The sequence below is a fragment of the Bos indicus x Bos taurus genome, chromosome 13 (genome assembly GCF_003369695.1).
Source record: "Bos indicus x Bos taurus breed Angus x Brahman F1 hybrid chromosome 13, Bos_hybrid_MaternalHap_v2.0, whole genome shotgun sequence".
Lineage (NCBI taxonomy): Eukaryota > Metazoa > Chordata > Mammalia > Artiodactyla > Bovidae > Bos > Bos indicus x Bos taurus.
In genome coordinates, this window is record NC_040088.1 from 76,671,096 (window position 1) to 76,694,130 (window position 23,035).

Here is a 23,035-nt window from a genome sequence, read left to right on the forward strand (position 1 = left end):
GTATGGTATTGAAGTCTAGCAGAGCTTCTCTCAGGCTGCCCAGGTGGTGCTAGTGGTAAAGAACCCGCCTGCCATTGCTGGAGATGTAAGAGACACGGATTCGATCCCTGGCTCGGGAAGATCCTTTGGAGGAGGGCACGGCAACCCATTCCAGTATTTTTGCCTGGAGAATCCCATGGACAGAGGAGCCTGGTGGGCTACAGTCCATAGGGTTGCAAAGAGTTGGACCTGACTGAAGTGACTTAGCACACATTAGGGCAACTGAGAGAGTCACACCTTGAAGAAGGAAAGAGCCAGGATCCTTAGAAGGGAGTCACTTGACCAGAAACATACTTTTTTGGAGGTTTTTGTATTAAGCCATTGTGATTTTGAGGCTTATCTATTATAACAACTAGCATTAATTTAAATAATGCAACATACACATGTGCTCAAAAAATTTATTTTTCCGGCTATCACTTACCATTATCTCAGATCAGTCACTTATTTATTTATCAGCCGTCTCCCCTCCACCAAGAAAACTTGGATTTGTATGCCGCTGCATCCCTGGCATCTAGAACAATGCCTCACAACTAGTATACACTCCATAATTAATTCTCCAATGACTCAACACCAATGCACAGGGTCCATGACAGGCCCCATGCTAGGAACTTCATATCTCTTATTTCATTCTCCAAACAACTGTTTGAGGAAACTGGAATATGCAGAAACTAATTGAATTATCCAAAGCTACCCAGCTGAGGGATCCAGGACTGGGATCTAGGCAGTCTGACTCAGTCCTCACACTCTTCTGCCCCCATCCCTTGCCTGATGACATCCGCCAGGTACCAAGCCTGAGGCTGGGAGCCAAGGAATGCATGAGACCCCACATCTGCCCTTAAGGTCTAGCCAACAGCAGTGGTTGACATGGGGCTGGGGTGCAGCAGGGGAAACAGGCTGGTCTCTGTTCTTATCCATGGGGCAGGCTGTCTTTTAGAAAGTCAGGCTCTGCTGATCACCCAGCCTGAGAAAGGGCTGAGCTATAGGATTCAGATCCTCTTGCGGAATATGGAAGGACTGGGCAGAGCTGAAGCCAGGCCTTCCGTCACCAACGTGAGACATCCTGAAGGTTGGTGGAGGGACATTTGGCAGATTTGAACAACCTGATCAAAGGCAGAGTGAGCTGGAGCAAAGCCTCTAATCCTAAGTGGTGGGAAGAATTAGAAAAAGAGTTGAGTAGGGGATACGGTTAAGAACATGGACTTAGTGATCAGACAGAATGGGCTGCAGCCAGCTTTGCCATGTACACAGCCTCATGAGCTTGGGCAGGTTAGAGGACCTTCTTGGGCTTTTTGTGCCTTGTCTGTAAAACGGATGTAACCTGCTTGACTCCACGGTAGAGTGATCAGCACAGAGGAACAAAGTGTGTCTTCTGGAAGGGTGGCTGGTCTGGTACCTATTCTTGGATCTGTGGTCCCTGGTCTCAGGGTGGGGAAATCTACTCCTTGGCCACTGAGCTACAAAGTTGGAAAGACTTGGAGACTAATCATGGTGGATGCTTGAATGGGGCCAGGAAGCTGCCCAGCTCCTCGGGGGCCTCGTCTTCATCCTTCCCACACACGGCCACCAGAGGGCCTTGGCTCCTCTGTCCACGGCTGTTGGCTTGCTCAGCCACAGCCCCCCAGAGCCCCAGTGGGTTGCTGGAGAAAGGGCTCTCTTTCCAAGGATCAGCCAAGGAGCAAGGCTTTCAATGAGAGGGGTTTGCAGTCACTGGTGCTACAGGCGAGGGAGCAGACAGACTACCCTGCGGTGGGCAAAGTTGGCCCTTGAGCACATGATCTGCTTTCCATGAAGGGATTACCCAAGGTTACCCTGGGGCTGGCTTGGGGCCCTTAGTGAATGAGGGACATCTGGATAGAGGCAAATTATAGTTCAGCAAATTTCCAGACAGGATGGCAGTGTCTGGATGATGGGTGGGAAGCTAGTGGTGTTCCCAGCAGGTGAAGGGCCCAGGAACCCTCCCCAGCTCCCAATTCACCTCATCTTCTAACTCTCAGTTCATTTTGTCAGTAAGGTCTGATATTAAGAGGCAAGGAGCCCATTGGAAATGTTGCTCATATCAGCTATTCGGACTATAGTAGGAAAGAGCTTTCATTTTCCATGCTAAGTGAAGTGAAAGTGTTAGTTGCTCAGTCGTGTCTGACTTTTTGTGACCCCATGGAGCCTCTGTCCAGGGGATTCTCCAGGCCAGAATACTGGAGTGGGTAGCCTTTCCCTTCTCCAGGGTATCTTCCCAACCCAGGGATCGAACCCAGGTCTCCTGCATTGTGGGCGGATTCTTTACCAGCTGAGCCACCAGCCCATGTAGGAAGCCCATGCTAAATCCTTAACAAAAACACCTTAGACATGGCTCCATAACCTGCCATTCTTATCCCTCTGGCTTGTCACTCTAGACATCCCAGTTCTCAGAAATCACACGCTCTTGCCTGGTTCCTTGCGTCTGCCCACCGTGTCTCCTTATTCTGAAGGCATCCACCTGCTCTCCCTCTTCTAACATTCCTCCCTTGGATCCAGCAGGTACCGCCCCGTTTCCTGCCTCTGTTTTCCCAGAGGACTTTCTACTTATCCTTTACAGAACACTTATCAGAGGGGGTGATTGCTGTATGTTTGTGTCTCTCCTCATCACTAAAATGAGCCTCTCACGTGATTCATCTTCACTCACTCTGCTTGAATACCTGTCCTGAGATACTCGCCATCTCGAAGGCGATGCATTCCATCGCAACCAACTCTCTTGGCAAAAATGGTTTTCCTATTATTAGGAACCAAATCTTCCCTGATATATGAACCTACTGATTCTCCCCCCAGCAATTCAGTTGCCTAGAATTCTTTCAAATCGGAATACAGATTCTCTTCCCATAGTTAGGAATAGATCTCAAATATAAATATCCTGAGAGTGGGCAGTATATGTATAACTTATTCTCAAGTATAAATGGCTGAAAAGAGCTTTCCCATAAAACAAGATCTTACTAAGAGAACCCAAGGGTAGGATTAGGAATATAAGGATGTGAAAAATTTGATATAGTAGACAGAAATGGACTAGGAAATGAAAGATGGGCCCAATTTGACCTGTTATTTCTGAGTTTTGGTTTCCTCATCTGGAAAAGGAATCACTTGCAGGATGAAGAATTCTATTTATTACTGTAATTGCAAAATTTTGTGTGGAAGTGGTCCATTCACCTGGGCTTGTCTTAAGCCTTTGATTTGGCTTGGCTTTCTCAGCTCTGGATGGGCAAAAATTTGCACGTGTGTCAATGAGCTTCAGTCTCTTGGGGACTGGGTTGATGTTCTTGGTGCCAAAGGTACTGACTCACACCACTCACCATTACATCAATCAATGAGCCTTCTATTCCCACCTGTTTTGAACCTTCCTCTCCCCTGCCTTGAAACCCTGCTTTACCATGGCTATTTGTGGAATTTGTATCATAAATATATGCAGGTAACACATTTACTGCAGGTAACACATTTTATTATGATTTTATTATATAATCTCTTTTCCTGGAGTTTTGCAAGTAAAGACTGCATAAGAACCAACTCTTTATTTGTCCTAAGTTCCACCCTACAGAACCAGGCCAATATTATAATTGCTTGATGCACAAGACTCAGTGACTCAATAAATACTTTACAAAAATAATGTATTTTTTTCCCTTTCTTAAAACATAAAAAATTAGGATTTTCTAGATGAGTTCCCTTCCTCATTTTTATATTTATTTACTGGAAATATATTTGTGGAGAAAAAAATTGTTAAGATGGTATGAAAATAAAATAGATGAAATGAAGTTCATGTTCTTTCCCCATTTATTTTGCAGTTTTCTTTGGAAAAGTGCTAATCCTTGTTTTTAAGTCTGACCTTCCTGTAGCCTTCTGAACCTATTAAGGCATGAGCAGAAATTCTACCATTCTGGGGTCTTTTAGTAGAATTACAGCATTGTGCTAATATCATCCTATATTTTAAAGCTTATTTAAAACCAGGTCTCAGATTTGCTCTTAAAATATCCAGCTGCTCCCCCTCTACCCCCTACCAGTCTGAGGGAAGGGCATTTTGGCAGCTGAGACTTTAGCAAGGTACTTCACTGGCTAACTCACCTTTGGTTTCAGGTTTTCTTATGTTGATATCCTTCTATTGCATTTCTCATTTTTAAGAAGTCATTCCTGGAAAAATTCCCTTTCTCTTCCACCTCCCTAAGCCTCTTTCTGAACTCTCACGGAAGTGATTAAATAATTTCGGGATGACAACTCCAGAGAAAAGGTTATGCATAAATCACATTCATATTAAATAAGTTATACATAAAACTGCTTATCACGTTTACAATTTCAGTCTCTTTGCCCCATTGCTTCTCTGGGAACCACTGAATCCGAGGTGAGTTGAATTCCACCCACCACGACTTCCAGGTTCTTCTTCCGGCTTCTTTCTCTACATCCTCCTGAGAACGTCCCTCCCTCGAAAGAGTTCCAAGGGGACTGCTGACGTTGAAGACGGCAACGGTGGCTGCAGATGGCAGTTGCGAGGGGCTGGCGCCAAGCCCTCGTGTAACTCACGACAAATGTGGTATATACACACGTGTACATGTACGCTGGTGAGAGCTGCTCTCCGCCCGGCTGCGATCAGCGCGGGGCGTTTGTGTCGGGAACACCAGCGGCGGCGTCTCTTTAATACTCCCTGGCCTCTTGAAACTGCTTGATGTAATCTTCGTCGGAGGGGCTCTCCGTGCACTTCTGTCCGTTGTTGGGAGGCCGAGCCTCGTTATACCTGCTCCAGTCGCCCTTGCAGATGATCCAGGGCAGGATGTCCACTTTGTAGTGGAGCTCCGCGGAGAACTCAGTGCTGATGAGGTTGGGCGTCCCCGCCCCTTTGCCCCTGGTGATAAGCTGCATGTTGTCGCCGTAGCAACAGTGCTGGGCAGCCAGCGTGGTGCTCTCCAGGGACAACATGGAGCGAATGCAATACCGGGCTGTGGGTTTATAGATCTCCAGCTTCTCCTTGGGCCCGCTGGCGTCCTTCCAGCGGAAGTCCTTGCGCTTGATGCGGTCGAAGATGTCAGCTGTGCTGTAGGCCACCTCGGTGGGGTAGGAGCAGGGGCAGCTAGGCAGGTCGTTGATCACCTTATGCATGTATTTCTTTAGGAACTCGCTCTTGCAACTCATCCAGCGCTCACAGCTGTCCGTGTCTGAAAAAGGCCACAGAGAAACTTCTCATCACGTGCAAAACTGGGAGCAGGATGACTTTTAAAGTCAACCTCTCCATTCTGAGTGGCAGCCCCTGGTGTGGTGAACACACTCACTGTCCTTGAACTTGGGAATTTCTTTGTCCACAAGGTTCTCTGCACCACCAATTCCTTAGTTTATATTATGAAAAAACTTTCAGATACACAGGAGAGAAAATATACTTATATGACTGCCTAGATGCCATCACCTAGACTCAATCATCATTATATTACCCTCCTTAAAATTTTCTTTTGGAAATATATAATATTATTATTCCCAAACTAGTCAATGCTAAAGGAAATCAACCCTGGAAGGTTGATTTCAATTCACTGGAAGGACTGATGCTGAAGCTCCAATACTTTGGCTACCTGGTACAAAGAGCCAACTCATTGGAAAAGCCCCTGATGCCGGGAAAGATTGAGGGCAGGAGGAGAAGGGGGTGGCAGAGGATGAGATGGTGAGACAAAATCACTGACTCAATGGAAATTCTAGGAGATGGTAGAGGACAGAGGAGCCTGGCCTGCTGTAGACCATGGGGTCGCAAGAGCTGGACATGGTTTAGTGACTGAAAAACAAGTTTTAGTAGGCATCTACAAAAAAAAAAAAAAAAAAAAAAAAAAACCAAGGTGTATTTTCTATGGTTTCCTGAATAACCATAAGCCCATTATCTATTACTCATAACCAAATGAACAATAATTCAGAGATCCATTTTGAATCTTCCCTTTAAATAAGCAACGAGTGATAGAAAGTACCTCAAAGTAATACTTGTAAGACTAAGTTTTATTCTACCACTCACTGTCTTGTTTAAACTAGGCCTAACCTCTTAACCTTGGGCAGGAAACAGTAATAATCATTATATGCAAATCTCCATGAAAGATGCCTTAAAGAAGAGGCTGGTGGACCCTGGTTTCAGAGAATTTAACATTTGGCCCAAGGCCACTGACCTGTAGGCTTATAGCCAGAACTTGTCATCAGAGGTGTATCGTGATTGGCCGTTACAGTATTTAAAAATAATGAATTAATTGCCAATATTTAAGAATTAGTTGATTCTATTTACTCATGTAGATTCCCTGTTCCATTTGGAAAAACAAAAGATATGCCGATGCTGGGCCTACATTGTTCCCATGGGAACAAGTGGTCCTGTGAACAGGGGACAAGTGACCACTTCTTGGTCAAGGCAGGAGGTCGCCGGCTTGTCACCTTCCCTGCCTGATCCTGTCCCTGTGGGTGTTCACTCTGGGTCCTTCAGTCGTCAGAGTCTAGGGCTTCTGGGTTGGTGAAGTCTGTGTTTTCCCAAACGCTGAGACAAAGATGCAGTGGAGACAGTTCTTTGGGAGGTGATTCTGGGAAACACCAGCAGGGAAGGAGGCAGGACAGGGAAGGAGGGGGGCAGTGTGGAGTGTGGATCAAACACGTAAGCACTGGAGAGACTGGAGCCTCTTTTCCCAGGACCCAGGAAACCCATTCAGAGTCAGGGTGGACCTTTACCTAAGGTCCGTGATCCTGCGAAACAGCCAAGGTTAAGAAATCTCCCCACTTTTGCACATTTTGGAAAACCACTTACTGTAAGAACCCTCTTCCCCACAGGACATGGTAAGTCTCACCGCTGCCCCTGTGTTTTCCTATGACAAAACCAGACACAGGGACTTCCCTGGTGGTCCAGTGGTTAAGACTTGGCACTCCCAAAGCAGGGGACCCAGATTTGCGTCCCGGTCAGGGAACGAGACCCTGCATGCCACGATTAAAGATCCCGCATGCTGCAACCAAGACTCCATGCAGCCAAATAGAAACAAAACAAAACAAAACCCAGATAGACGCTCCAGATTCCCTTTCTTTGCCTGATAAATGATTAGCTAAACTGCTCGTCCCCACCGATCAATTAGAGCAAAATGTATCTCAAATAAACTTTAGTGAATGTCCTCTCCTTCAAGTCCCTGAACTTGGGCCTGCCCTCAGCCTGGGCCTTTCCTTAGGGGTGCCTCCCGAAAATAGGCTGGTCTCCCAGTAGAACATTCTCTGATGTCCTGTCTGATTCTGACACTCTTCCATCTCACGTCCCCTCACAGGGTTCTTCCAGCCTTATTTACTCCTCTATCAAAGAAAACTCTTTAGCCCTAACCCTTGAGAGGCTTGCAGGCCTCTCGATGCAGTGTTCTCTCTATCGCGAACAGGCCCCTTGCCCTTTGCACTAAATAATCCTTGGAATACAGTCTTTGAAGAGAGGTATTTTTATTCGGCAGGGGCCTGGGTATCCGTCACTGACTGGGGGCTGCTCCTGGACTTCTGGATGACTGTGCATTCATGGGCTGGTGGGCTCTGGGGGCCAGAACAGGCCCACAGGCAGAGACCCCCAGGGGCTGCTGGGGTGTAAGGATGAGGCGTGGGCAGGTTTCCTGCAGCGGCTGGCTCAGGAAGCTGCACGGGGTTGGATGATCCATATGTCAGGAAACCCTCCATGGTGGAATGCAGGGGTGTGTGGCGGGGAGCAAAAGCAAAAATATCCCTCCAGTGTTAAAAAAATGTCATTTTCTATCAGGGCAAGTCAGGGGGTGCTTCCAGGGGTGAGCGACCCTGGGCTGGCTCGGAGGCTTGGAGGGGTGGCCACAGCTGTCTCGCTCAGAGCTCCTGCAAGAAGGCCTCAGGGGTGCCTGGTGCCGTGCACCTGCCCTGGAGTTCGCATCCAGCTTGTGCTCCCTTCAGGCTGCTTGTGGTCAGGCAGGGTGCTGCCTGAGGGGGGACTCCCAGGTGAGGCGGCCTTTGCTGGCTTCCCCACGCGTGTAGGTGAGACTTTCTCCAGCTTCTCGGACGCTCTTGCCTCCCGGTCCTCTCTCCTTCCTTCCCTCCCTAGGCAGGGGTCAGGCCCACCCCTCCATCTGAAAGCTCTCCCCGCCTCCTCCTGCTCCGATGCCTTTGTCCCTCGCAGGCGGGGGGCTCCCCCAGGGAGGGTTTTGAATGTCCAATCCCATCTCAGAGGGCTGGACCGGACCCAGACTTCGTGCAAGAGCAGAGAGGAGGGCCAGCCAGGTTGGCGGTAACTGTGCAGCCCACGGTTAAGCAGAGAGAGTCTGAGGGCAGGGAACACATTGTTTCCCTGAAGCAGAGGATGTGCAGAAGGGAGATCATTGGTGTCAGGACCTGGGGGTCTCCAGTGTGGTTTAGGCTCATTCAGAGGGCACTAGGGAAGCACGGATGGTTTTTGAGCGACAGCAAGCTCTTCAATGCCAATTGTAAGAGTCCCAGTGAGATGCTTGGCCGGTACGGAGGGTGGGATCAGGAGTAGTCGGGGAGGTGGGGCTGCCAGGCCTTGGAGGGAGGGAGGTGTCAGAAGTGACTCCCCACCACTGACCTGGGTCCTGGGAAGCTGGTGGTGTCAAGAGTGAAAATTGAGCGGTCAGGATTGGGAGCCAGCTTGCAGCTTGAGGGAAACGAGGAAGAGAGAGCTGGGGCACCTCTCAGGAGCATGGGAAAGGCCTGGCCTCAGATGGCATGTGTGGGAGCATGTGTCAGACTGCCTGCGTCAAATCCCGGCTCAAGTACTTAGTAGCTCTGTGACCTTGTGCAAAGCATGCTACCTCGGTGGGCTTCAGTTTTCTCATCTCTAAACTGGGGATAAAAACAGCACCCGTCTCAAGAAAGTCCCAGGAGGGTTAAACCAGAAGGCAAGCAGACCATACACAGAACAGGGTGGGGAACGCCACCTGCAGGAAGGTACCAGACTCTGGGACTCCACCCCAGCGAGCTCCTGAGTGCGCTGCTGCAGAGAATGGAAGGTCTATCCTGGGAAGTGCAGGTCTGCAGAGCCAGTGGGGGTCCTCCTCAGAGGGCAAGGTTTTCAGAAATAAGATTCACAGAGGCTCCAGAAAACAGCTTTGCACTTTCCCTCCAGGGCATAAGGGCATCAAAAGTCATGTACACACAGGACTTGCATCCATTGACTTATACTTTTTTTTAAATCAGACTTACACGGAGTATTCAGTGTGAATGTTTTCAGTGCTTTATGAGTATCAACTCATTCAACTCTACAATAGATCTAGGAGGTAGGCACCATTAAAGTGTGAAAATGTTAGCCGCTTAGTCATGTCCAACTCTTTGCAACAATATGGACTGTAGCCCACCAGGCTCCTCTGTCCGTGGAATTCTCCAGGCAAGAATACTGGAGTGGGTTGCCATGCCCTCCTCCAGGGGATCTTACTGGCCCAGGGATCAAGCCCAGGTTTCCTGCATTGCAGGCAGACTCCTTACCATCTGAGCCACCAGGGAAGCCCAGACACCATTACCTTAGACCATTTTTCAGATCAGAAAACTGAGGTGGGAGTCGGTTAAGACATTTGACCTTATGCGAGTCAAGCTTTTCTCACCCCTGCTGGGCATATTCCATTTGTCCTTCTGTCTCCTCATCTCCCTTTTCCTTACACTGGAAGGCTTCCCTGTGTGGATCTGATTTGTGGACTCCCTGAGCCCTAGTTTCTAATTGGGGTACGCCGATGGAAGGACCAGGTCGGGTGGCAGAAAGAAGAAGGAGCGAGGTAAGGGTGCTGTCCCTGAGGCTCCTCCCTCCCTTGGCTACATCCTTCTGGGAGTCAGGAGTGTGTCCACTCCACCCAGTGGTTCCGGGACCCCTCCCCTAGCCCCTTTAGTCCAGCGGGTGGCGCGGGCTCCCCGTGTTGCCAGTCCCAGAGTGCTATACAAGCCCTTCTTGGTTTCCATCCACCTGCTCACACCTTTGCCAACAGATCTTCATCAAATGCTCCTCTGTCACCTGATTTGAGCGTGGATTGTGCCTGTTCCTGCCCGGAACCTGCCTGACATGCCACCCCTTCTCATCCGGTGTGCCCTGAGCTGCCCAGGGCGGGCACCTGGCCCCATTGCCTGTGAAAGGGCAAAGCACCTACCTGCCTGTGGGGCAGGAAACGGGGGAAGACAGAGTTGCTCTCTGCCCCAAAAGCCTGCCTTGCTGCTTTACTATTTTATGCAAAACTCCCACAACCTTTAAATCTGGGGGATCAAATGCACTGTGTTTGCAGAAGGCTTCTGCTAGTGGCAGCTGGGTGTACATGAAGGACTGTGATGGAAGCCCTGGGCAACAGAATTTCCAAACTGATTCCAGCTTGGCTGAGGAGAGCAGAAGTGGGTGCAAATGAGAAATGGGACAGAAGGAATCTTACCTTTCTGCAATATAAAATCACATCCAGAAGCACATGCAGCTATTTTTATACAGCAGGATTTCCCCTTGCTGAGTAGACACTTTTAACTCTGTTTGGCCCATGTTTATTGTACTTGCTCTGGCACTTTCTATCAGAGGAGTAGCAGGGTGTTACAAAGGTTTACAGAAAACTCATGTGGTGGGGGGCTGGGGCGGGCTTGGGATGGGGAAGGCATAACGTTGAGGAAGTGCCCTTTCTCTTCCTTCCTCCCCGTGACCCTCTGCTGGGAAGCTGACATCATCTTTTCTTTATTTCATTGGGGACACTTGGTGAGGGCTGTGAGAAGAGATTCCATGAGGCCTGAGGCCCCCTGATGGGTGAGCCCCACGCCAGGGGCAGGGTGGTCCCACCCGCGTGCTGGGGTGGACGCAGCAAGGCTGCTGGGCTCTGCCACTGCAGGAGGCTCCCTTTTGCTTGGTGTATATTTGGTAAGCAAGAAGAACGCCGACAGCACTGGACCCCGTAAGAGGAAGATGCAACATTTAAATGGGTCCCAGGACGGCACGGCAAAGGCAAAAGGAATCTCTAAGGCACTAGATCAATATTTGGATGAAAAATGAAAAGAAAACTCTTCATACCGACTTCAAACAGTTTGGTGGCATTAAACTCTTCACTTCCCGCAAGCAGACTCACTTCAGTGGCAGCTGTCCTGAAGGTGTCTTCAATTCCTAGACACAGACAGGAGCTCTTTTTTCTCCAGTTATATGGAAAAAGTCACCTCCCCTCCCCCCGCCCCAGCCCCACTGGCAAATAAAAAAACAAATACGCCTGAACAAAGCCTTTTTTGTATTCATTACTACTCATGGGCAGAAACTTGCCAACAGAGGAAACAGTAAAAAGCAGGTATAGAGCATAAAATATATTAAAACCCCAGATACCATTTGCGGCATGAAATCAGATCCAAATGTGCCTGAATGTCCTAAGGAGCTCATTCCCTGGTCCCAGGAGTGGGGTTTTGGGCAGTGCTGGACACATGTCAGGATGTGTGTTTGTCCGGAGGTGTCAGGGTGACAATGTGAACCAGTCACTAACTTGTGTCCGACTCTTGAAGCCCTATGGATTGCAGCCTGCCAAACTCCTCTCCCCATGAGATTTCCCAGGCAGCAACACTGGAGCGGACTGCCATTTCCTTCCCCAGGGAATCTTCCGGACCTGGGAATCAAACCCACGTCCCCTGCACTGGCAGGCAAATTCTTATCCACTGTGCCACCGGGGAAGTCCAGTGTTAACAACCTGTCTAGTGGTTAACACTGGTCTTAAGGACTGACTTGCTGGGTTTCAAGTGAGTGACTTGGGTAAGCCCCAGAACCTCTGGGTGATTCGGGTTTCACATCCACAAGGAGGGAGAACCAACAAGCTTCCTCAGAGCCTTGAATGAATTAAATGAGTTATGCATAAAGAAAGCACTTAGCTAAGAAGCAGTAAGTGTTGGCTGACATTTTCTCCGTGAATATTTGCCTAGCTCATTCTGAGGATGCAGTGGTCCACAGCTGAAAGACCCACTTCTTGTATGTTGGGACTTTCAGCACCGCTGATGATGCTGCAATAAGAATAAGCTTGGGGAGGGATGGATTGGAGTTTGGGATTAACAGATGTAAACGATTACATATAGGATGGATAAACAACAAGGTTCTACTGTATAGCACGGGGAACAATATCCAATACCCTATGATTAAACTGTAATGGAAAATACTATGAAAAAGAATGTAGTGTAAATATGTATATATATGTATGTATAACTGAATCACTTTGCCATACAACATTGTAATTCGACTATACTTGAATAAAATAAATATTAAAAAGTTAAAAACAAAAAAATTCAATGTTAAAAAAAGAATATGCTGGGTTTGTCATTACTTGCTCTGAGCAACTAAACCTAGTTTGCCTCACGTTTCCTGGCCCCCTCCCCTACTCAAATGACCATCCCCACCCAGGCTTCCTCTGCGAACAGGAACCCCCGGCAAGTGGAAGCAGTCAGGAGGGAGGAACAGTGGAATGTGGACTATTTGTTGGAGAACTTTGGCTGTCCTGCTGGGTGTGAGTTGATTTCTTTTAAGGGGCTCTCTCTGATTTTATGTGAGGCCCTTCGAGCTTATTTGTACGGTCAGCCTAGGGGACAGATTTTTACAGCGTCATCACCACCAGGCCAGGGAGGCTGCCTGGCCCTTAAGTCTTTCCAGTGAGGCTGAGAATCAAGACACCAGGAAAGGAAAGAGATGGTGCAAAAGAAGATCCTTCATGTTCAAGGGAGCCCTGCAAAGCTGGGGGAGTCAGGAACAGAAAGGCGGAAAGGACGGAAGCCAGGTCAGATGAGAAGGAAATGCATGAACAGGGCTGCTGGCCATGCCTCTTTCAGCAGTGAGAGAAAACATTCAAAATGGGAGGAGAGATGATACCTGCTACCAAGTTATCTAGGTCCACTGTTTTGTGTCTGCATGCCAACTCTGGAGGAGAAAGCAACAGGCAAGCTGCCAAGCCCTGACATGAAAAGCTGTCTGTAATCACATGTGCCTGAGCCCAGTACCCCTCACCCTGGTGGTGGTGGAAGAATTTAATGGCTAAGAACATGGATTCTGGAATCCGACTGCCTGGATTCAAATCCCAGCTGACCACTTGCTTCTTGCATGACTCTAGACAAATTAGCCCACGCGACCCAGTTTCCACAGCTGCCGAATGAACACCATCATCAGTACTTAGTTCATGACATTATTGTTAGGATTAGACGAAATAACACATGCAAAGACCTTAGAAGTTTGCTTGATACTGAAATACTCAAAGAGTTCTACTCTTCATGACCTTCATTATCATCTTTTTTCTTCCTCATCTTCCCAATCTTTACCTTCATTTTCTTTTGTTTCATCTTGTCTTCATCTTCTTTTCCCTCTCCCTCTCCTCTTCACTTTCTTCCCGCCTTCCTCCTCTTCTTCCTTCTCGTTATTATTTGTTGGTTTATTTCTACCCATCCCACCAGACTTCTAACTCTGTTTCATTGTGATGAGTATGGGAAAGATCAGGACAAACCTCTTGCTGGAAACTGATCAAGCACTTTTGGAAATCCATCCGCATGGCTGACGGGGTCCAGAACGGCCTTTTCTCCCACATCAGCTCCGTCTTCTGCGCATGCCCCTCTGTTACCACGCGCATGCCCCATCTGATCTTCGCTATTGGCAGAAAACCCTTTGCTCCCCCACATTTTTGTTCTAAATCTCAGCCTTGTGGTTTGAGAACAAAGTTTCTAGGGGTAGAAAAAGGAAGTCTGGGGTGTGGGGAATCAAATGGTCTGTCCCTGAAATTTTTTTCAGAGGAAATCATTTGGAAAGTGTGATTTCTTGGACGAGCCTGAGATAGTATTTTAGGCTGGTTTTCTACCTGCCTGTGGGGAACATGGTAGATGGAAAACCACAGACCAGGAGTTGATAAACTCTTAGGTAAAGTGGCAGAAAGTAAGTATTTTAGACTTTGTAGATGGGCTGCCGTCTATGGGGTCGCACAGAGTCGGACACGACTGAAGCAACTTAGCAAGCAAGCAAGCAAGGTTACATATGGTCTTTCAAAAATTGAAGTGCGGTTGATTCACAATGTTGTGTTAGCTTCAGGCGTACAGCAAAGTGACATATATATATATATAAAACAATAAGAATATACATTTGGTATCACGTGTATATCATATATATTCTTTTTCATATTCTTTTCCATTATAGGTTATTACAAAATACTGAGTATAATTCCCCGTGCTATACAGTAGGTCCTTGTTGTTTATCTATTTTATCTATAGTAGGATATATCTGTTAATCCTGAACTCCTGACTTACCCCTTCCTTACTCATTTCCCTCTTGCCAACCGTAAGTTTGTTTTCTATGTCCATGCATCTGTTTACATTGTGTAAATAAATTCATTTCACGTTCGGACTTGGTTGCGTATCCTTCTTTCTCTTCCTCCTCCTCTCTCTTCACAGCCCTTTAAAAATGTGTGGGCCATACAGAAACAAGACTAGACGGCGGCTTGACGATACTACTACAGTCACAATTGTTATCTACTCCAATATGGCCTCTCACTAAGTTTGCAATTATTAATTAAGTTTTAAAAAACATGGACAATGCAGTTTAAAGCAATAATTAAATGCCAAGGTGCCCCAATTTGCTCCCTCTGGAACTTTCAGCAACTCTCAGGCTAATACACGGTTTTTCTGTAGATGGCCGTTAAGCCTCTGATCCTGGCTTCCTTATTAGCCCACGAACATCCATCTTCATGTGTCTCTTTAAGGTACAACCAATTCCACATCAAAGGGCCAAGTTAACCAGAATCACTCCTTAAATTAAGTACATGGTAGTATTGTCTTCTAGGTCATGTTTACTGCAATTGCATACCAGGCTCAGAAAATCTATCTTTTCATCCTCTAAGCTCATTGTCTCTTGTCCAAGTCTGGTCAGAATTCTCATTAGGAAAATGGTTGTCTTGTAAACAGTCAATTTCTATAAATTTTTAAATAGAAGCTACAACCTTAACCAGACTCACAAAGAACAGACTAGTGGCGAGCAGTGGGGAGAGTGAGGAGGGGCGCCATAGGGCTGGGATGTTGGTGGGGTGTACAAACTCTCGGGTGTAAGATAAGCTACAGAGGTGTATTATACAGCATGTGGAATATAGCCAGTATTTTGTTATAACTGTAAATGGACTATAACACTTGGAAATTGTGTAACTAGAAAATAGAACAAAAAGGACAAGCTTCTCTGGAACGTAGAGCCACACCCCAAGTGCACCCACCTGGGCAGCTGGGACGGTCACACGTCCTAGATTCGGTTGCAGTACACGCGTAGCCACAAGACCTGGTCCGTTTCTGGTTGCCATTCCCACAGGTAACACTGCAAACAGACCAGAGGCTCCAGTCGCCCTCACCGTCTGTGGAATCTGGAAGGGAGCAGGGAGATGGTCACCAGCCTCGCCCAAAGAACCCTCACAGCCCCCGTCCGGCTGCCTGCCAACTGCCCACTTGCAGCGTCCCCACTGTTGGAGGGGACCAGGTGCCAGCCGGAGGCGAAAAGTTATGGCCCCAGAGCTCATTGCAGGGATTAGCTTCATGTTAGCAGGGCCTCTCTCTGAGGTTCGGACCCCTAGAAGATGCCTGTGTGCGTGCATGCTAAGTCAAATCTGACTCTTTGAGACCCTGTGGACTGTAGCCCGCCAGGTTCCTCTGTCCATGGGAAGAATACTGGAGTGGGTTGCCGCGCCCTCCTCCAAGGGATCTTCCTGACGCAGGGATCAAATCCAAGTCTCCTGTGGCGCCTGCATTGCATGCAGATTCTTTACCACTGAGCCACTGGGGAAGCCCAGAAGATGTCTGAAACTGAAAGTCGCTCAGTGTGACTCTTTGCCACCCCAGAGACTATACAGTCCATGGAATACTCCAGGCCAGAATACTGGGGTGGGTAGACTTTCCCTTCTCCAGGGGGTCTTTCCAACCCAGGGATCAAACCCAGGTCTCCCGCATTGCAGGTGGATTCTTTACCGTTGAGCCACAAGGGAAGCCCAGAAGATGCCTAGTAAGTGCTTATTGAAAATGTACACATCCACAGAGCGTGGGGCCATGCTACTGCTAAGTCGCTTCAGTTGCGGCCGACTCTGTGCGACCCCATAGACGACAGCCCACCAGGCTCCCCCGTCCCTGGGATTCTCCAGGCAAGAACACTGGAGTGGGTTGCCATTTCCTTCTCCAATGCATGAAAGTGAAAAGTGAAAGGGAAGTCGCTCAGTCGTGTCCGACTCTTAGCAATCCCATGGACTGCAGCCCTCCAGACTTCTCCATCCATGGGATTTTCCAGGCAAAAGTACTGGAGTGGGGTGCCATTGCCTTCTCCTGGGGCCATGCAGTAATATTGTAAAGATTTTCCAAAATGACAACCACCAGTTCCTTCACATGCACAGAGAGGAGTCACATGAATGGGCCCCAAAACACTCCACATGGGAATAAAGCCTTCTTGGACCTTCCAGGCACTTCTCAGGGGACAGCTCAATGCAGCTGATGCTGTTGGCAGTAGAGAAGCTGCCCAGTGGAGCCCTGCCTGAAGTTCTGAGTCACAGAACTGTAGAGAAATAATACACTGCTGATGTTTTAGTCACCAAGTTTTGGGATGGTTGTTATGCAGCAGTAGACAATTGATGTGTGCTTAGTCGCTGTCTGACTCTTTTGTGACACCATGGACTGTATGTAGCCTGCCAGGTTCCTCTGTCCGTGGGGATACTGGAGCAGGTTGCCATGCTCCCCTCCAGGGGAACTTCCCAACCCAGGGATTGAACCCAAGTCTCCCTCATTGCAGGCAGATTCTTTACCAGCTAAGCCACCAGGGAAGCCCTGATAACTGATACATAATGGTAGACCTAGATGGTTCTTTGAGGTCATCACTCAACATCCATCCAACAAATACTCTATTATATGCCAGGCCCAATTCTGGGTATATGAGATATATCATTAAATAAAACTTGCAAGGATCTCTGCTCTGTGGTACTAATAGTTTTGTGAGAAGAGTCAGACAATAATCAAAAAACACACACAAAAATGACTAAATTATACAGTGTATCAGAAATCAGTGAGTGGTAAGGAAAAAGGAGAAATGAACCAGACTGGGGGCTTGAGGGCCATGAGAGAGGATGGTATGTTATCTAGACTAACTTGCTCTTTTTATTTTTTAATTAAAAAAAAAAATTAGAAAAAAATTTTTTGGCCATACTGCTTGGCATGTGGCATCTTAGTTCCCTGAGCAGGCATCAAATCCACACTCCCTGCCTTGGAAGCCTGGAGTCTTAACCACTGGACCACCAGGGAATTCACCTAATTTCCTCTTTTTAGGAGTAAGGAAACTAAGTCCTGGAGTGCATGGATGACCCACTCAAGGGGAAGGGGAAGAGAAAAGAAAGCTTGGGCCCTAGTGCTAAGCGCTTTTGCTCGAAAGCCTGAGTCTGCAGCATCTTCGTCTGAACTACTTTTTCCCGCTTTATCGAAATCCTCCTCCAGCCTTGGGGCCTCTGCCAGTGCCAAGCATGCAGCCCCAGTCATTGGCCTCACAGGGTAGGGTCCTGCTCCGCTCGGAACAGGTCTCGGTGATTGTTATTACACAGGCCTGGCAAGAATGCGGTCCACACATGTTTCTACCTGAACTGCGGGACCCGGGCCAGACTCCCAGGCTGTGTTTACAGCGTGTTCAGTCTCAGGCAAACCCAAGGCCACTGACTTTAGCCCACTGTGAGAGTCGGTGGGGGCAGTCCTAATCCTTTCCCCTAACCCACGGTTGAGAGTCCAGCCACACCTCACCTGCCCCCGGGGGCCCCATCCCTTTCTCCTGACTCCCCCAAAGGGGTTTTTCCGAATTTTGATTTCCTTCTAAGACATGATTTTCCAACCACGTGGCCAAGCAGATGTTTGAAACTCCTGCCTCGTGCAAGGGAGGCGGGTCTGCTTCCCCTCCCACCCTGGCTGCCTCCATCTCTCCATCTCCTCCTGAGCATCAGTGCAGTGGAACCGGAGAGATTGCTGAGCAGGGGGCCGGGGCTGCCACCTCCCAGGCCTCTTGGTAAACTCGCCAAGGACACAAAGGATGTGCCTGAAACAATCACACGCTCGCACTCCTGTCGCTGGGTGTACCCATGTGTTACACGCACGCAGGAGCACACTCAGCACCTCCCGTGTGGCTCTTCCTGGGGTCTGATTTGTTAAAAGGAACAACCACCACCACAAAAAGTCACCAGTCAGGTGATACGGTCTTCACACTCATAAAAAGGGGGCAGTGGGTGAGTCAGAGAAAGCTGATTAATTCACGGAGGAAGAGCTGCTGTCCCCTGTGGGGTGGGTCTCAGCCTAAGACACAATCCAAGTGATGCCAAGAGGTATCCTGCTCCGCTCAGCAGAAGCAAAGGGGCCTCAGCCACCTAGAATTCTCTGGCAGGACGTCCTCCCTGGTATGATAAGATGGAAAGCTAGCTTGGGGGAATATTGTCTCTGAATGTTGAGATTTTAGCATTAAACATACCATCTTGGAATCCCTGCCTGAGGTAATTTCTTATGTTTTTTTTTTTGGTCTAAATTATTGAACATTAGTACTGTATCAAATTCTGTGAAAAATGATTCCATAATTCTCTATGTACCCACCCCCTTTCACACCCACCCCAGCCCTGGGCCTCTGACTTGCTCTGCTGCTGCTGCTGCTGCTAAGTCGCTTCAGTCGTGTCCGACTCTGTACGACCCCGTAGACGGCAGCCCACCAGGCTCCCCCGTCCCTGGGATTCTCCAGGCAAGAACACTGGAATGCGCTGCCATTGCCTTCTCCAACACATGAAAGTGAAAAGTGAAAATGAAGCCGCTCAGTCGTGTCCGACTCCTAGCGACCCCATGGACTGCAGCCCACCAGGCTCCTCCGTCCATGGGATTTGCCAGGCAAGAGTACTGGAGTGGGGTGCCATTGCCTTCTCCGTGACTTGCTCTGGCCCCTGAAAAAACAGCAAACATGATGCAACACAGAGGCTAGAAAGGTGCCGGCGCCTCAGGGCTTGCCTTGTCCCTGAGGGAACTCTTCCACCAGGTGAAGAGCCTCGGTGAGCCCGGAAGGTGTGGGGCCAGAGGGGGAGAGGCCCACCGGTCCCTGCACCCCAGCTGGCCAGCAGGGATCCCACCACTGGGAATGAAGCCATGCTGGAGCACACAGCCCCAGCCAAGTCAGCCCAGAGCAGAACAATGGTGCAGACAGCCTTCAGACTCTCTCTCTCAAAGACATTTGTGCTTTTAAGCCAGTAAGTTTTAGATTGCTGTTGTTTAGTAGCTCAGTTGTGTCCAACTCTTTTGTGACCCTATGGACTGTATCCTGCCGGGCTCCTCTGTCCATGGGATTTCCCAGGCAAGAATACTGGAGTCGGTTGCCAATTCCTTCTCCAGGGGATCTTCCCGACCCAGGGATTGAACCTGTATCTCCTGCATTGCAGATGGATTTTTTTTTTTTTTTTACTGTTGAGTGGTTTCTAAAGTAGCAAGAACTGGAACTTCCCTGGTGGTGCAGTGGTTAAGAACCCACCTGTCAATGCAGGGAATGTGGGTTTGATCCCTGGTTGGGGAACTAAGATCCCACATGCCACCGGGCAGCTAAGACCCAACACAGCCAAAAAATAAATATACTATTTTTAATTCTTAAAAGAAAACAATAAAGTAGCAAAAGCTGTCACAAATACACCAGAACAACCTTCCCTATGAATGCTCTCTGAATGGCTTGGAGACTCTGGAACCATCAAGGATTTATTACTTCAGTAAGTGGCCATGAAATTAAAAGACGCTTACTCCTTGGAAGGAAAGTTATGACCAACCTAGATAGCATATTCCAAAGCAGAGACATTACTTTGCCAACAAAGGTCCGTCTAGTCAAGGCTATGGTTTTTCCTGTGGTCATGTATGGATATGAGAGTTGGACTGTGAAGAAGGCTGAGCGCCGAAGAATTGATGCTTTTGAACTGTGGTGTTGGAGAAGACTCTTGAGAGTCCCTTGGACTGCAAGGAGATCCAACCAGTCCATTCTGAAGGAGATCAGCCCTGGGATTTCTTTGGAAGGAATGATGCTAAAGCTGAAACTCCAGGACTTTGGCCACCTCATGCGAAGAGTTGACTCATTGGAAAAGACTCTGATGCTGGGAGGGATTGGGGGCAGGAGGAGAAGGGGACGACAGAGGATGAGATGGCTGGATGGCATCACTGACTCGATGGACGTGAGTCTCAGTGAACTCCGGGAGTTGGTGATGGACAGGGAGGCCTGGCGTGCTGCGATTCATGGGGTCGCAAAGACTCGGACACAACTGAGCAACTGATCTGATCTGATCTGAAGTGGATTTCCCCATGGCTTTAAAAAAAAAAGAAAAAGCTAGCAAAGCCATTTATTTTCCAAACACTTTACGCTAGGCCCCCAAAGTTAGACATGGAACACTGATATCTCCACATGGCTGATCGTTCCTGTTGGCCTAGCAAGGAAGTGAAACAAAAAGTGGGCACGTCAGTCCACTCGCCGGAAGTGTTTAGAGCACACAGCCCTGGAGGAGAATCCCAGCCAAGCCCCTCCTCCCAGGGATTTCTATTGTTTAATGTATTTGAAGGACAGAAAGGGAATTTCTGATGTAGGGGAGGCGACAAAGCTCTGAGGGCAATCTTCCCTTCTGCTATAATAAAAGAAGCCTATTTTCATTGGCTTACCTACCAGGGAGCATCGCTGAGAGCAGAAGATGAACTTGAGCCCCAGTAATTACAAGGACGACAACAAAGACAGTAGACTAGTCCCTGTGAACGTTTATGTGAGGCTGTGGCAGCCCTGTCTGTGACACCAAAGAGCTGAGTGAGGGCAGAGAACAATCCACAGGGCAGTGGGCTGAGAGCTGGGCTTCTAGGATGTCATTTGACATTTTAAAGTGGTCATTATATACTTTCAGGGCACTCGAGTTCTGCGGTCCAGTTACAGTATTTGGACAACTGAAGTGACTTGAGTCTTGGCTGAGTCACTGGCAAACCTCCACTACTAATCCTAGCTAGACGATTATGACTGCCACTTACTGAAGCCCTGCCTTAACCAGCGGCTCTGTCTGTTTGATTGAACCAGGGTGTTCAATCAAACACCCTGATTGAACTGCTGTAATAACCCTGCAAGGTAGGTAGAAACACTCACCTTTTATGGATAAGGACACTGAGGCTCAGAGAGATTAAGGTGCTTGATTAAGGTCACACAGCTCAAACTTGGCAGGGCTGGGATGAGATCTGAGAGCTGCCTGCTCTGGCCATATCCTGCTCTATATCCTGATATTCCAGCAGCTTTGATTCTGGCCCAAACAGCCCTTCCTTAAGATACCTATTGTATGTGTGTGCCTTAGTCGCTCAGTCCTGTCTGACTCTTGGCAACCCCATGGACTGTAGCCCTCTAGGCTCCTCTATCCATGGAATTCACCAGGCAAGAACACTGGAGTGGGTAGCCATTCCTTTCTCCAGGGGATCTTTTCAAGCCAGGGATTAAGCCCGGGTCTTCAGCATTGCAGGTGGATTCTTTACCATCTGAGCCACCAGAGAAGACCAACATACCCATTATGTGGCTATAATTCAACAAGACAAAGAAAAACCTTTCCCAAAAAATCACTGTGAAATCTATTAAAACAGGACCACAGTCTGTCAGAGAATTGCAAAGAATCGACTGCCAGCCCAAATTACACTTGGCTGTGTTCATCTGATTGCATTATCAGGTTATTTAGAGCAATCTTGGGGATGGTATACTATTATTTGACAGAAAGATACTTATTTGGATCCTTTATTTGCCCTGGGTGACAACTTAAGTATCTCAAACACAAAGAGGCCAAGGGTGAGCTGACTCATGGTCATTACATGCTTCCACCATCACACATTAGGTCTATCTTTTGTTGTTCTTCCAGTGGTCATGTATGGATGTGAGAGTTGGACTACAAAGAAAGCTGAACGGTGAAGAATTGATGCTTTCTAACTGTGGTGTTGGAGAAGACTCTTGCGAGTCCCTTGGACTGCAAGGAGATCCAACCAGTCCATTCTAAAGGAGATCAGTCCTGGGTGTTCATTGCAAGGACTGATATTGAAGCTGAAACTACAATACTTTGGCCACCTGATGTGAAGAGCTGACTCATTTGAAAAGACCCTGATGCTGGGAAAGATTGAAGGCAGGAGGAGAAGGGGGTAACAGAGGATGAGATGGTTGGGTGGCATCACAGACTCAATGCACATGGGTTTGGGTAGACTCTGGGAGTTGGTGATGGACAGGGAGGCCTGGCGTGCTGCAGTTCATGGGGTCGCTAAGAGTCAGATACGACTGAGTGACTGAACTGAACTTTGCTGTGTATTTTATAATTTATTCTAAAGACGCTGCTACATTCTACTTATTTCACCAAGGATTTTCTGAAATACTCTGGCTGCAGACATTTGCATTCTTATTAAAAACGCTAACTTCAAATGTTTGCAATTGATAGCCTCCACTAAGCCCAGTTCCTATGGCAACTGTAGCTGGCCTCAGACAGGGCAGCAAGTCCAAAAGCCCAGTGATGGGTGCTGCTTTGCCACTGCATGAACCTCACCTTTCTGGGCTGAATATTCTCTCCTTGTATCCTCCCTGGCCCCCGACACAGGGATAAACACTTAGAAATTGCTCTATACTTTCTTGCTGATTGAAATAAAAGGGGACTTCGCTCATCTGATCCTGTAAAGAATTCTGGAATTTGTATATTCCCTGTGAGCCATACCGAGAAGCAGTAATGATTCATCCACATTGCAAATGCTACTGAGTGACTGTAGCTTGTAAGCTACACACTTACAGTCTTGCTTCTCAAAGTGTGGTCCAAGGACCAGCAGGGTCGGCTTCACCAGGTCGCTCGCCCCTTTTCTTCATCTGTGGCTTCAGGCACGGCATTTACCAAGATGCCCAGGTGATTTGTGTGCATATAAAGGTCGGAGAAGGCAATGGCACCCCACTGCAGTACTCTTGCCTGGAAAATCCCATGGATGGAGGAGCCTGGTAGGTTGCAGTCCATGGGGTCGCTAAGAGTCGGACATGACTGAGCGACTTCCC

At 48.2% G+C, this 23,035-nt stretch overlaps 1 protein-coding gene across 2 annotated transcripts in view; it reads right to left on the minus strand.

Annotated features, from left to right (window-relative positions):
* Positions 1–423: 423 nt before the first annotated feature.
* Positions 424–23,035, minus strand: part of ISM1 (isthmin 1) — a 95,023-nt gene continuing 72,411 nt past the window's right edge. The window contains exons 4-6 of one of the 2 annotated variants that reach the window (XM_027560292.1): positions 15,207–15,350; positions 11,021–11,110; positions 424–5,201 (exon numbers count right to left, since the gene is read on the minus strand). In XM_027560292.1, coding sequence (XP_027416093.1) covers positions 4,684–5,201; positions 11,021–11,110; positions 15,207–15,350 — 752 coding nt within the window. In that variant the 3' untranslated portion in view covers positions 424–4,683. The remainder of the gene's footprint in view (positions 5,202–11,020; positions 11,111–15,206; positions 15,351–23,035) is intronic. The other variant, XM_027560293.1, reaches the window with a different exon arrangement.